Source organism: Quercus robur, chromosome 4, assembly GCF_932294415.1.
Source record: "Quercus robur chromosome 4, dhQueRobu3.1, whole genome shotgun sequence".
NCBI lineage: Eukaryota > Viridiplantae > Streptophyta > Magnoliopsida > Fagales > Fagaceae > Quercus > Quercus robur.
This window is the reverse complement of record NC_065537.1, coordinates 29,819,421-29,834,225: the sequence shown is the minus strand read 5'-3', so window position 1 is coordinate 29,834,225 and position 14,805 is coordinate 29,819,421. Positions and strand designations below refer to the sequence as shown.

The following is a 14,805-nucleotide window of genomic DNA, read 5'->3' as shown; positions in this document are numbered from 1 at the left end:
ACTTGTACATCAATCCGTTACCCCCCCCGTTACCCACCTCACCCTCAGACGTTAGAAAAACACCATTTTCCCCAAATTAGAACATTATATGGATCAAACAACACGAACTCACTCTCTTTTCCCCACGAGCCCTACAAATGCGAAAAATCCATTCTGCATCTGAGGTTTTGATTTTTCTGCCAGTGTAAAACCTAGACGAGCAACGAGTTGTTCGAGTGACTAAAATCCTGGTAAGAAATCAGTCACTCTTTGGGTTTTTACTTTGGGCTTGCGGTTGTTTTATTTTTTTGTGAGTAATCAATGAATGGTCAATTTTACATGTAATGGAATGAGAATATTGGTTGTGTTTGTTGATATTTATGAAAATTGTGACCACCTGTTCTTTGGATTTGTGTTTGTTTATGGGCATTTTTGTCTGTGGGCACTTTGTCTGTCGTGGTCATTGTGTCTCACAGTGGACCCAAGTTTCTATTGGGTTGAAATTTTTAGTGTTTGCATGTGCTATTTAGTAAAACAGAATCAAAATCAAAAGAAAAGCAGAAAATGTGGTCCCTATATGTGCGTTGCATCCCAAAAGCAAAACTGAAACATGCAACTGTTTTCTCTTTTGCCTCTTTTGTTGTTTACAATTCTTTAATTGTTGATTGTATACGTGTCAACTTGTAATTTGTTATTACAGATGGATGTTGAAGTGAAATTGGAGGTACATTATGGGGGTGCTTTTGTGTGGAACCCTAGTTTAAAGTACTTTGGTGGGAAAGTTGAAATAGTGTATAGGGATGCTGATTTGCTTGGTTATTTTGAAATAAAAAGTATATGTGAGGAATTGGAGATTGATGAATCGTGGAGGGTTCATTATTTAGGTCCTGGGGGCAACTTGGAGCAAGACTTAAGGTTCATAGAAGATGATCAAGATGTGGAACCCTTGTGGAACCCTAGTGAGGGAGGGCCAAGAGACACCATCATACTGTATGTGGAGAGTGGTAATGCTCCACTTGCAGTTGAAGTTCCTGATGGTGCAGGGGTTGGTGTAGGAGCTGGTGCAAGGGCTGCTATAGGGGGTGCAGGGGCTGATGCAAGGGCTGATGCAGGGGGTGGTGTAGGAGCTGCTACAGGGGGTGATGATGTGGAGGAGGAGTTTGATTGGTTGAATGAAGGCTTGGAAGGAGAAGACTTTGCTGATGACATTTTTGGTGAGTCTTCTCCACCTCACACAGTGCCAGATGAGCCTAACACTGTTCCAACCACTGATACACCTCATCCAAACACTGATACACCTCAGCCAAACACAGATGCACCTGGCCCAAGCAATGTTCCTCCTCCAAACATAGATTTAGATGAAGAGTGGGCTGAACCAGCTTTAGAGGATGATATGGCAAGTGTGGATAGTTCTGATGATGAGCAGGGGCCTGGCAATTTGGAGTTCAATGAGAGGACTGATATGGAAAATGTTAGGTTGGCAAAAGGGATGAAGTTCCCAAACTCCCAGGTGTTTAGGAAGGCTTTGAGGGAGTATGTGATTCAGAATCACATTGATGTCAAGTGGAAGTTGAATGAGAAGAAGAAGATTTCTGTACATTGCAAGAACAATTGTGGATGGAGGTGTTATGCCTCAATGGTGACTGGAGAGTGCACATTTGAGATCAAGACACTTTATCCTGAGTGTACCTGCCCCCTATCATTTAAAAATGGGCAAGTTACATCAGCCTATGTGGCAAAGAGGTATTTGGAGGATTTTGGTAAGAATCCTAATTGGGAGGCCTCAGGTATTAAGCACCATGTGATGCAGAAGATTTCAGTTGATTTAAGTCTTAGTCAGGTGTATAGATCAAGGAAGGCAGCTAGGGGGCTGATTACTGGGGATGAAGAGGCTCAGTATGGCCTACTTAGAGATTATGCAGAAATGATATTAAGGACAGATGTAGGAAGTAGGGTGATTTTGCAAACAGAGATGGAAAATGAGAATGCAAAGCCCAAGTTTAAAAGGATGTACATTAGGTACAATGCTCAGAAGGTTGGCTTTCTAGGTGGTTGTAGACCCTTTGTTGGGCTAGATGGCTGCCACTTAAAGGGTAGGTTTGGTGGGCAATTATTGTCTGCCACTGCCAAGGATGGAAATAACAATATATTCCCAGTGGCAATGGCTGTGGTTGAGCAAGAGAACAAGGATAGCTGGACCTGGTTCTTGGAGCAGTTTGCTGATGACATTGGCAGGCCAGATGAGCTCAATCTGGTATTCATCAGTGACAGGTAGAAGGTATTATCATCTAGCTCATGTTCATGACTTCATTACATGCTTACCTTTTTACTAGTTTATATTGCTAACATTGAATGCTTACTTGATTGCAGGGCCTTTTACCTGCAATGGAGACTCTATTCCCAACTGTGGAGCACAGGTATTGTGTGAAGCACATATACAACAACTTCAAGGTTAACCACAAGGGCATGGAGTTGAAGAGTGTACTGTGGAGGTGTGCTGGCACAACATCAGCCAGGGAATTTGAGAGAGGGATGGACCATCTTAAGAGTTTGAATGAAGAAGCTTGGCAGTACGTGGCTGATATAGAGCCTGCACAGTGGACCAGAAGGTTGGCTTTCTAGGTGGTTGTAGACCCTTTGTTGGGCTGGATGGCTGCCACTTAAAGGGTAGGTTTGGTGGGCAATTATTGTCTGCCACTGCCAATGATGGAAATGACAATATATTCCCAGTGGCAATGGCTGTGGTTGAGCAAGAGAACAAGGATAGCTAGACCTGGTTCTTGGGGCAGTTTGCTGATGACATTGGCAGGCCAGATGAGCTCAATCTGGTATTCATCAGTGACAGGTAGAAGGTATTATCATCTAGCTCATGTTCATGACTTCATTACATGCTTACCTTTTTACTAGTTTATATTGCTAACATTGAATGCTTACTTGATTGCAGGGCCTTTTACCTGCAATGGAGACTCTATTCCCAACTGTGGAGCACAGGTATTGTGTGAAGCACATATACAACAACTTCAAGGTTAACCACAAGGGCATGGAGTTGAAGAGTGTACTGTGGAGGTGTGCTGGCACAACATCAGCCAGGGAATTTGAGAGAGGGATGGACCATCTTAAGAGTTTGAATGAAGAAGCTTGGCAGTACCTGGCTGATATAGAGCCTGCACAGTGGACCAGATCCCACTTTTCTTCAAGAGCTTTGACAGATTGTATGGTAAACAATCTGAGTGAGAGTTTTAACTCTATGATTGTGAAGGCTAGAGACAAGCCCATCTTATCAATGCTGGAGTGGATCAGAGTTAGGCTTATGAGCAGGCTGTATATAAAGAAGGCTGGCATAGAAAAGTATGATGGCAATTTGTGTCCAAGCATACAAAAGAAGTTGGAGCAGTTAAAATTAGAGTGTAAGAGTTTCAGTGCAGTTCCTTCTGGGAGGTTTGTGTATGAGGTTGACAATGGGAGGGAAAGGCATGTGGTGGACTTGGTAAATAGGACATGTAGTTGTAGAGTATGGGACTTGACAGGAATCCCTTGCAAGCATGGAGTTGCAGCCATTTTTGTGAATCGTGAGAAACCAGAAGACTACACCTATCCATGCTACTACAAGGATGCTTATGTGGAGACATACAAGACACCCATACCTCCCATGCCTGGCCAGTCTGAGTGGATGTCAAGTGGCCAACCCAAGCCTGTTGCACCTACTATCTATAAGCCACCAGGCAGACCACCCATGAAGAGGAAAAGAGATGCTGATGAGCTGAACCCTTATAAGGTGTCTAGAGGAAACAGGCCAGTGAGGTGTGGAAGGTGTCAACAGGAAGGGCACAATGCAAGGGGATGCAAGGCCAATGTCACTGGTGAGACAGCATGGGAGAGGAGGCAGAGATTGCAGAAAGGGAAATATGTATGTTTTTACAAAAAAATTTTATTCAAATGCAAAATTCCAATAACTGACACTGTAAAAACATGCTCATATTTGGTTGCAGGGAAGTGGAAGGCCTTCTACACAGAGGCAAGGATCCCAGGCCCCATCTTCATCACAGACCCAATCCTCAGCTCAGCCCCCACCAACACATCAGCCTTACACTATGGCCTCATCCAACCAGGCAGCAGGGTCACAGTCACAAGCTCCAGCTCCACAGCCACAAGCTCCATGGTCACAGAACCCAAGTCAATGGTACTCTTCAGACTTTAGGTACACAGTTAGAGGAGCTCCTTGGTTCTCTTCAAGCCAGCCAACACCACACACTCCTGCAGAAACATGGGACAGTAGACCACAATCATCACAGGTACTATAGTGTTAGGTTTGATGTTTTATTAATAAAACTGTGAAGCCGGTAGCTAACATGTGAATCCTTGTACTTTGTAGCCTACAAGACCACCTGCTACCAGAGGAGCTGCTTTGAGAGGAAGGGGTGATGCAGCTAGAGCTCAGAAATGTAGAACAAGAGGTGGAAAGGCCAGCTGTGGTGTGAGAGGTAGGGGCAGGGGCAGGGGCAGTAAATGAAGACTAAGTCAAGACACTTTTGTTGCTATGTATTAGGGTTATATAGTGTTAGGGTTAGGTAGGGCAGACAATGGCAAGTCACTTTTGTTGCTATGTATTAGGGTTATGTAGTGTTAGGGTTAGGCAGGGCAGACAATGGCAGGGTAGACAATGACAAGTCACTTTTTGATATAGCTGTTCAAACACTTTTTGTATTTTTGTAAGTTTTGTAAACATTGGGCAGCTGCAACTGTTTTGGTTGTTGTACCAAATGCCTTATATTTACTGGTGGTTGATGAAAGACTATTCAATGCCACCTTCAAATATGTATACAATTTCCCAACTTAATGACAGGTGTTCAGAATTATTGTTCTGATTATTGCAGTTTATCATATGCGTTATTATTATATGAGTTTGTTTATGTGTGCAGGGTGTATGTGTTGAATAGCAGGTGTATGTGTTGAATTTGTTGTCTTTTCTTGCAAGTTGACAGATTGTCATGCACTTTAAATTCACTTTCAACACAATTGTCTTCACACAATGCACTTTAAATTCACTTTTAACACAATTGTCTTCACACAATGCACTTTATGCACAAACTAACACAGCTCACAACATCCAACAAAACACCAACACCAACAGCTCACAACTCACAAATAGCCAATTCACTTTAAACAAAAATACCAACAGCATCTAACATAAATAACACTTTATCTTAAAAAGGCTTATATTATTAAGTGGCTTCAAGCTTATATTACATAGTTCTCATTCTCAAAATATTCTTTCATAGTTCTATTACAATACAATTGAGGACCAGCTTATATTACAACCCATTAGGCAGACTCAATCTCATCATTCCAACATTTTCACTTGAGCCAAAACATGAAAACAACATAACCAAAACCAAAAAAAACCATGACAGAATTAGTGCAATTCTGCACTTTCTCTCTTGCTTTAAAGCTCTCACTGCTATCTCCTTGGCTTGAACAGAGGAAGCTCGAAACTTTCTCTCCCTCTCAATGGCTTTTGCTGCCCTGCCTTGAGCAATTTCTGCCATTTGGGTAGCTTCTGCTGCTGCCTGGGTAGCTTCTGCTGCTGCCTGGGTAGCTTCTCTTTCCCTTTCACATGCAAGTTGCAGCTCACTCCGCAGTAAATCCAGCTTTTGTTGCACCAAATGGGCAGCTTCATTCTCACGCACACAAGTGGGATTATCAATCCATCTAAAGAAAGGGCACTTGGGACCAATCTGTTCATAAATTGAATTGAACATATCACATTCCAATCTCATGTGAATCAGCTAGAATAAGTAAAAAGTATACTTACCTTATATCGGTTATAACCCAGAAACCTTCTCCCAAAATTATCCACTGTCAGACTTGTTCTCAGCACACAAGTCTCATATGTACATAAATGCCCACATGAACCTGAGTAATTTCCACTCGAAGAAGACATCGATTATCAACTCCCAGTGAATCAACGCTATCATCAAAACTTGAAACCCCAGCTCAGAACCATAAAGCAGAAATGTCATACCTGGTGATGATCTATCTTCGAATATTCAACGACTCCAGACAACCCAAAGTCAGAACCTCACCCTCACACGAAAGCACGTTCAGAAAAATCAAAACCTTAGATGCAGAATGGATTTTTCGCGTTTGTAGGGCTCGTGGGGAAAAGAGAGTGAGTTCGTGTTGTTTGATCCGTGTAATGTTCTAATTTGGGGAAAAGGGTGTTTTTCTAACGTCTGAGGGTGAGGTGGGTAACGGGGGGGTAACGGATTGATGTACAGGTGGGCAAAGTGATAAGTTTTAAACCACGGGTAGGTAAAGTGTAATCGGGCCATACCTCAGGTGGGTTTACTGTAATTATCCCAAACTAAAAAATTGGAACAGAAATGCCAAAATACAAAGCTCAATGAAAAAAAAGTGGAGGGTAACTGAGTAAACAAATGGGCGGACAACTAAGGAAATGTACAAAGAAAAGAAGAAAACGGAGAGGATGAGAAGAACTAAAGAAGGCCAAGGGGGTGTTTGGTTTGTGTTTTTAAACAACCATTTTTAGTTTTTAAATAATATTTTATGTATTTTAATGTATTTTTTCACCCACACGTATTTTTACAAATGTTTTCAAACAATAATTTTCAATTTTTAAACACATGTACCAAACGGGCCCCAAGTTGCTGAGGCTACTGACGAAGTGAGATGAACTGCGATGGGTGGCTCTATTCAGGTAATAGCTATTAAAACTTGAAAAGGTAAAATTTTTCTGCATTTATCAGTAGTTTCAGTACCGGCCAAAATATGTCTACTGGCCGAAATTCACCAAAACAGGCCAAAATGGCCGGAACAAACCGAAATTTGGTCCAAGGTGGAACAAGAGGGTGATTCGTACCAGTTTAAGGACTGGTAAGAAATTTTTCGACCGTTCCAGCCGAAACGAAATGGTATTAATAACAATGATCTAGATGTGGGAAAGGGGTGGGTCGGGTTGGGTTGATTTGTATTTTTTATTTTGAATTCACCACTCATATAAAAAATTAAGTTCAATTAAACAAATTAATATTTGTTCAATAAATCCAAAATTATACACATCCTAAAATTACTAACCAAAACAATATAACACAAAGGATAAGTATAACAAATACATAAATTTCATTTATACACAATAGCAACATCCCAAAATATAAAACAAAATTACAAATGTCTTATTGGATAACTAATTTGACAAAAAATAAAAACACATAAAAAATTTACAATCTTGAAAAATAATTTTGTAATCTATTATCAATTGTGGTTAGCACTCTATTTCAATTTGAGAGTATACATAAAAGTTTGATTGTTTACTTATTTATACATAATCTCTTTTATGAATATCATGTCATTGTTAAACAATATATACTCTAGAAAATATTATAATTTATTTTAAAAAATCGTTTATTTTGGACATGAATTGTTAAAAAATAGGCCTAAGCATTCATAATCTTCTACTAGTCTTTATGCACGTGCTCGGAGACTCTTCCATTTTTTTTTCTTCTAAAGATTAATAATTTTCAGCCTATAAAGTAATCACATATATATATATACACACACACATAAAGTGAATACACAAATAAGTAAATTGCAAAAATTTGCTAAAAAAAGACTGAAAATTTCCCCATGAGAGAAAGTTGGCAAAATTTGCCAAACAGTACAATTTTTGAAATATTTCAGCCGGATTGCACGGGTTCAAACTTATTTAGTAAGTTGGACTCTTTTTGGAAGTCGATTTTACTAAACTCGACTTCTAGGCAAATTCAACCCCTCATCCACCAAGTAAATAAGTCTGACATGGATTAAAAAAAAGGAAAAAAAGCCAAGTAGAAGTCGAGTTTAGCAAACTCGACTTACAATGAAAGTCAACTATACCAAACTTAGCTTCATGCTTAGATTTAAAAAAATTTCATGGGGGTAAAAACAGGATTCCGAGTATACTATAATCGATTTCTTCCTCTTCGCACCTTCACTCTCTCCGATGTCTCTCTCTTCCTCTGCCGTTTCCTCTCCTTAGTCCCCCTCAACTGGCCTCTGTTAGAGATTCCTACGTAGGTTCGTTCTCTCTCTCTCTCTCATGCGATTTCTTTCTCTTTATTTATTGGCCGAAAGGGGTTTTGATTTGCTTTTTAGGTTTAATGATTTGGAGATTTGGGTTTCATTTGATTTGGGTTTAGTTTTTATTTGTTTTTGGGTTTCGTATTTGTCATCCCAGAACATAGTTCAAAACTGATCAATGACTGTGGATAAGCCTTAGGAATCAAATTTAACATGGAAAAATTTATTGATTTGGTTGCCTAGTTCTTCATTACTTCATTGTTCTGTCCTTTCATTTTTGGTGATAACTATATACTGTTCTTTTGAGTTAAATGATTTTTTATTTTCAGGACACCTACACAAACTGAGAAAAAAAAAATCAATATGTTTCTGCATATAAATTGTAGTGGCATACTGTTACTATTACAAGTGATTGATATTATGAGAGCTGGAGCTTACTTTTTTATTTCAAATTTTGATGCCTTATGTTAAATCTTAAATATCATTGATTCTACTGCCATTCTTTAGAAATACCACAACTGAGGAGATATTCTTTGAGGCCTGGCTACCTCGAATTAGCCAGAAATCCTGTTTAGTTTACATTGCCTAGGATCTGTATGGGGGGTTTTCATAGTTTCTTTATTGAATCTAAGTTGTTTCAGTTGGTGGTTGAGGAAGGAGGGAATTTTTTCTCCCTTAAGATTTTTGAACGGGGAAAATACTACATGCAATCAGTGTTTATGGGCAAGAGTGCAGCTCTTTGGATAATGCAGAGTCTAGAACACATTGTGATTGGGGCTAGTCCGAAGCAATTTTTCACGTTAAGGGAAGGTGATACAGCTTACACTTTGCAATGGGGGTCCAATTCCTTTGGGCAGTACCTAGCAGTGACAGAGCTTAAGGTAGGTGGGCTGCGGTGTACGATCATTATTCCTACCGGAAAATCACAACAGGGATGGAGAACTTTTGGGATTGAATTAAGAAGGATATTGGAACCTTCCCATTATGCAATGGGTGGATTGAAGTTTGTCCTGTACAGTTCTAAGCAGATTCCAAAATCTCATCCTGTCAAGCCCTATGTGGAAGTTGTTAAAGCTCCAGTGCAAGCAAGGTTGAAGCATGCTCAACAGCCCCTTGTCAATGAACAGGTTAAGGCTGGTAGAGCGAAAAATATTGTGGAGGTCCCGAGTGATTCTGAAACTCAGGCCAGAAGTTTTTCCCAGCCAGCTGTGGGTGGTGGTGAGGGTGGTAAAGGTGGTATTAATGGCAAGAATAAAAATAAGGAGAAAATCTCGGAAGGAAATAATGTCATTATTCCTTTGAAGCCCAATTTGAATTAAAAAATGGCTGAGTTTGGAAAGCTGCGTGATAGTAGGAAGGCACGTTGGATAGGGAGGGGGTTGACTGTGTTTGTAAATGAATATAGGAAGAGGCGGGTATCCTGGGGTGGTGTAAAGGGTGGGAAACAAGCTGGTAGATGGGTTATAGCTAATAAGGTCCATGATAATGAAGTGGGTCTGGGCCCATCTAAGCTGAATGCCCAAGTCTTTATGGAAAATAAAGAACCCAACTTGGGCCTGGGTCTGTCAAGCCCACAAAGTTTGAGGCCGGCGAGTGTTCATTTAGTGAACTTAAGGATCTAGAGTCTACCTATCTGACTGGGTTCATGCAAAGTTCAGGTAGGACTGAACTCACTATCACGAAGGTGCCGAAGAGTTCAACGGTCACACCCATCGCATCGGAGCAACCTGCGATGTTGCCGAAGGGTTCTTCTTCTTCCTTAATGGTGACAGTAGTGGTAGATAAGGGTGGTCAGCACACAGCTCAGCCACCCACTGCGTCGAAAGGACCAGCGGTGGTGGCCCAAGCTTATCAGGAGTAGGTCTCGTCGACCATTGCTTCGTGTGAGTCTGGGTTGGTGCCGGAGGTGTCACCGGCCACGACATCGGAACCGGTAAGGACCCTTTTTTACCCGAAAGTGTTGGAGCTGGAGTCTAGGCCTTCTCCAGTGGCATCGGAGGAGGGGGATGAGGATATTGTGGGTTTTGAAGGACCGGTTACATCTGATTTTAAGGGAGCTCAGTTACCTGGCCCAACTATAAGGGAGTTGGTCAAAGATTTGGATAAGTCTTGGGGTACTTCCAAAGACTGGATCCTACAATTGCGAGATGGTAGGCAATTAGTGCTACCATTGTCACTATATCATTCTCCAGATTGTATGTCAGTTTGCTCAAGTTTGGAGGGAGAGTGTGTACCAGGTAATGCTTCTAGTCTTAAAGAAGGGCAGTGGGTTACAGATGAGGGTAAGGGGCTAGTAGAGTATTTGTCTATGGTTCCCGGGTTAGAGAGTGAGATGTGGGATTTTGATGAAAGGTTGAGGTCTTGTGCGGGAGGTGAGGAGCCATTAGTTGTGGTACCTTTAGCCACTGAAGGTCCGGTGGAGTCGGTGCCTAGTCATGTGAAGGAGATTGGGTGTACGGAGAGTATGGATAATTGTCAACTATCACAATGGGTAATCAATAGGATAAAGGCTTTCAAGAAATCTGTGGGCACTTCGCTGGAAGGTTTTGAGGAGCAGATTACAGGATTGTTATTAGCTATTGCGGCCAGAAAGAAAGATAAACAGAAAATTGCGGTGGGGGATCAGATGAAGTTGGTCAAGTCAGGCCAGAAAGGTCAGCGGGAGTTGAAGAATTTGTTGTCATCTTTGAATGTTGAGTATGATCCCAATAAATCAAGGAGTGCAAGTTCTAAGTGGGCTGTTGTGCCTTATCAATGAATGTGAAGATTATTTCTTGGAACGTTAGAGGGTTGAATGAGCAAGACAAAAGGCTCAGGGTTAGAAATTTGATTAGGAAATGGGGGCTAGATGTAGTTTGTCTTCAAGAAACCAAGATGGAGTTAATTAATAGAGTGGTGATTCGTAGCTTGTGGGGTGGCCAACATGTTGACTGGTCTTACTTAGGTTCTTGTGGAGTTTCTGGTGGGGTGTTAGTGATGTGGGACATGCGGGTAGTGAACAAAATGGAGGAAGCAGTGGGGAGATTTTCTGTTTTTGTAAGTTTACAAGTGTGTCAGATCAGTTTGTTTGGGCATTTACTGGTGTTTATGGTCCTAATTTACACTGAGATAGGAGGTTTTTATGGGAGGAACTTTGTGGCTTGAATAGCTGGTGGAGTGTTCCATGGTGTGTGGGTGGGGACTTTAATGTGGTTAGGTTTCCTTTCGAACGATTGGGGTCTACTTCTTTCACTAATGCTATGCGGGAGTTTTCCAACTTTATTTCGGAGCAGGGTCTAATTGATTTGCCATTGCAAGGGGGTACCTTTACTTGGTCAAATGATAGAGAAGTTGCCTCGAAGGCTAGGCTGGACAGGTTTTTGTTTTCTACAGATTGGGAGGATAAGTTTCCAATAGTTTCACAAAGACGGATGTCTAGGTTGTGCTCAGATCACTTCCCAATTGTCCTTGAGGATGGCTCTTTTCAGAGAGGGTGTATGCCATTTAGATTTGAGAATATGTGGCTTAAGGATGAAGGTTTAATGGATAGGGTTCGGTCTTGGTGGGATTCCTACCAGGTTCATGGTGCACCGAGTTTTATTCTGGCTAATAAATTAAAGCTCCTTAAAAATGATTTGAAAAAATGGAATGTGGAGGTGTTTGGTCATGTTGAAGCTCGGATTAAAAAATTGTGGAAGGATCTTAGTGTTTTGGAGAGCATGGAGGAGAGTCGAGGACTAACAGCAGAGGAAAGGGGGGAAATGGGAAGAATTCGTGATGACTTAGAAAAAGCAGCTTTGTTGGAAGAAATATGTTGGAGACAGAAATCTAGAGTTCTTTGTGTTAGGGAAGGAGACCGGAATACTAAAATTTTCCACCGTATAGCTAACTCTCACAGGAGGGTTAATTCTATTGATAGGCTTATGGTGGGTGGGGTGCTGTCTTTGGACCCAGCTGCTATAGTAGACTGTATCTCTCAATTTTATAGACATCTTTATTTTGAGGAGGTGGCTCACAGACCTGTCTTAGATTATGTGGATTTTTCTAGCATCTCGGTGGAAGATGCAAGTTGGCTAGATAGGCCTTTTGAGGAAGAAGAGGTGTTTGAGGTGATCCATGAGTGTAATGGTGATAAGGCACCTGGTCCGGATGGCTTTTCCATGGCATTTTTCCAATCTTGTTGGGGTGTTTTGAAATCTGAAATTATGGCTATATTCCATAATTTCCATACGCAGGCGGTGTTTGAGAAGAGTCTTAATGCTTCATTCCTTGCCCTTATTCCTAAGAAAGTGGATGCTGTGGAGGTCAAGGATTTTCGGCCTATCAGCTTAGTTGGTGGGATTTATAAGATTATTTCTAAGGTGTTGGCTAATAGGCTTTGTAGGGTGGCGCATGTGCTTATTTCGGATTCACAAAATACTTTTGTGAAGGGTAGACAGATTTTGAATTCCGTCTTGATTGCTTTTGAATGTATTGATAGAAGGTTGAAGTTAGGGGTTATGGGTGTGCTGTGCAAATTGGATGTGGAGAAGGCGTATGATCATGTGAGTTGGGATTTTTTGATGTATATGTTGCAGCGCTGTGGTTTCTCAGAGAAATGGAGAAGATGGATAAGGTATTGCATTTCAACCGTAAAGTTTTCCATCTTGATTAATGGTAGCCCAACTGATTTCTTTGGAAGTTCTAGGGGGCTTCGGCAAGGGGATCCTTTATCTCCACTATTATTTGATATTGTGATGGAGGCATTAAGTCGTATGTTGGATGTGGCTGCCTCCGCTGGGGAATTATCAGGCTTTTCTGTGGGTAGTACGGCTGGCCAATCAGTGATGGTGTCTCACCTTTTATTTGCAGATGACACTCTGATTTTTTGTGATGTTGAACCTTCTCAGATTGCTAATTTGAGGGCAATTCTTGCTAGATTTGAGGAGGTGTCAGGGCTTCATATTAATTTGGGGAAATCTGAGCTGGTACCTGTTGGTGGGGTACCCAATTTGGAGGTCTTGGTGGGTCTGTTGGGGTGTGGGCAGTCTTCTCTACCCTTGAAATATTTGGGCCTTCCATTAGGTGCAAAGTTTAAGGAATTATCTGTTTGGAATCCTATCCTTGAGAGAATGGAGAGGAGATTAGCAGGTTGGAAGAGAATGTATTTATCTAAAGGGGGTAAGGTGACACTCATTAAAAGCTCATTATCTTCTTTACCTACATACTTTCTTTTCCTTCTTCCTTTACCAGGTAAGGTGGCAAAGCGTATGGAGAAACTACAGAGAGATTTTTTGTGGAATGGGATTGGAGGTGAACCTAAAATTCATTTACTTAATTGGGCCAAGGTCTATAGGCCTTTGCAGGTTGGGGGGTTGGGTATTAGACGGTTGGGTACCTTTAATTCTGCTTTACTAGGTAAATGGTTATGGAGGTATGGCTCGGAGACTGATGCTTTATGGAGGAAGGTTATAGAGGCTAAATATGGGAACATTTGGGGTGGTTGGTGTACGAAGAAGGTGACAAGTCCTTATGGGGTCAGCTTGTGGAGATACATTAGAAGTGGCTGGTTGAACTTCTCTAAACTTCTTGTTTATGATGTGGGGGATGGTACTAGAGTGAAATTTTGGAATCATGTGTGGTGTGGGGATTGTACTCTCCAAGAGGCCTTTCCGGAGCTTTACTGTCTTAGTAGGTCCAAGGATTCCTCGGTGGCTGAAGTTATGGGTTGGTCGGCAAGGAGATTTCACTAGAATGTGCAATTTCGTCGTCCACCACAAGATTGGGAAGAAGAAGCCTTCGATCGGTTTATGGAGTTGGTCTATTCTTCGTTAGTGCGGGGGTTTGGCCCAGATAAGGTTTGTTGGAAGCCTGCAAGGAATAGAGGTTTTGAGGTTAGAGGTTATTACAATTCCTTCTACCCTCCTAATCTTGTTTCCTTTCCATGGAAAATGATATGGCAATCGAAGGTTCCTCCAAGGGTAGCCTTCTTTTCTTGGTCTGCTTCCTTAGGTAAGATCTTAACAACAGATAACCTTCGTAATAGGCGAGTGCTAGTGCTTGACTGGTGCTATATGTGTAAGAGGTGTGGGGAGTCGGTGGATCATCTTCTACTTCATTGTTCCATAGCTTGGGAGTTGTGGTCTTTGGTTTTCTGCTTGTTTGGTATTCAATGGGTTATGCCTCATACTGTTCTTGAGTTGTTTGAGGCTTGGCAAGGAAAGTTTGCGCGACATCGTCATATTGATGTTTGGAAATTAGTGCCTCACTGCTTGATTTGGTGCATTTGGCGTGAAAGGAATGCTAGAAGCTTTGAGGGTAGCGAACGCTCTTTGCTGGAGATTAAATCCTTTTTCTTACGCACTCTCTTTGAATGGAGTGTGGTCTTTTCTCATTTTTCTTGTTCTTCCTTTTCTATTTTTCTTGATCGTTGTTCTCTTGTTTTTTAATTTGTGCCCCCATAGTACATCCCTAATGTACTCGGTTTGGCAATTTTATTATTAATAATATTCTTACGTTATTTATCAAAAAAAAAAAAAAAAGAGCTATTTAGAGGATATTATCCACCAAAACAACCTTTTGTTTTCGCTACTATACAACAAAAACCAAGCCTTAGTCCCAAATTTTTTTGGGTTTGGTTTTGGATCTCAATATACTAGTCAGGGTCGGTCACTATATTAGTTTTTGCCATTCTATTTTATCACTACTATAATTATTGCATTTTTTTTTATAATGTTATCTGCAATTACTAATGTTGTTAATATTGATTTTTTGAATGAGGTTATTATTCAT

At 41.1% G+C, this 14,805-nt stretch overlaps 1 protein-coding gene across 2 annotated transcripts; it reads left to right on the top strand.

The window, feature by feature from the left end:
• The first annotated feature begins 2,120 nt into the window (after positions 1-2,120).
• On the top strand, positions 2,121-4,835 carry LOC126721115 (uncharacterized). Of its 2 annotated transcripts, none has more exons than XM_050424141.1 (3): positions 2,121-2,257; positions 2,924-4,271; positions 4,352-4,835. In XM_050424141.1, exon 2 carries the CDS (start codon positions 2,939-2,941, stop codon positions 4,175-4,177), a length of 1,239 nt encoding a protein of 412 aa, XP_050280098.1. In that variant the 5' UTR covers positions 2,121-2,257; positions 2,924-2,938; the 3' UTR covers positions 4,178-4,271; positions 4,352-4,835. The 2 variants fall into 2 exon arrangements, with proteins under 2 accessions (XP_050280098.1, XP_050280099.1); XM_050424142.1 differs by lacking the exon at positions 2,121-2,257 and adding an exon at positions 2,774-2,831.
• Positions 4,836-14,805: the final 9,970 nt, after the last annotated feature.

Bases quoted from the DNA above. Each gene is read 5' to 3' on its own strand.
- LOC126721115 (XM_050424141.1), top strand. From the start codon at position 2,939: ATGGAGACTCTATTCCCAACTGTGGAGCACAGGTATTGTGTGAAGCAC.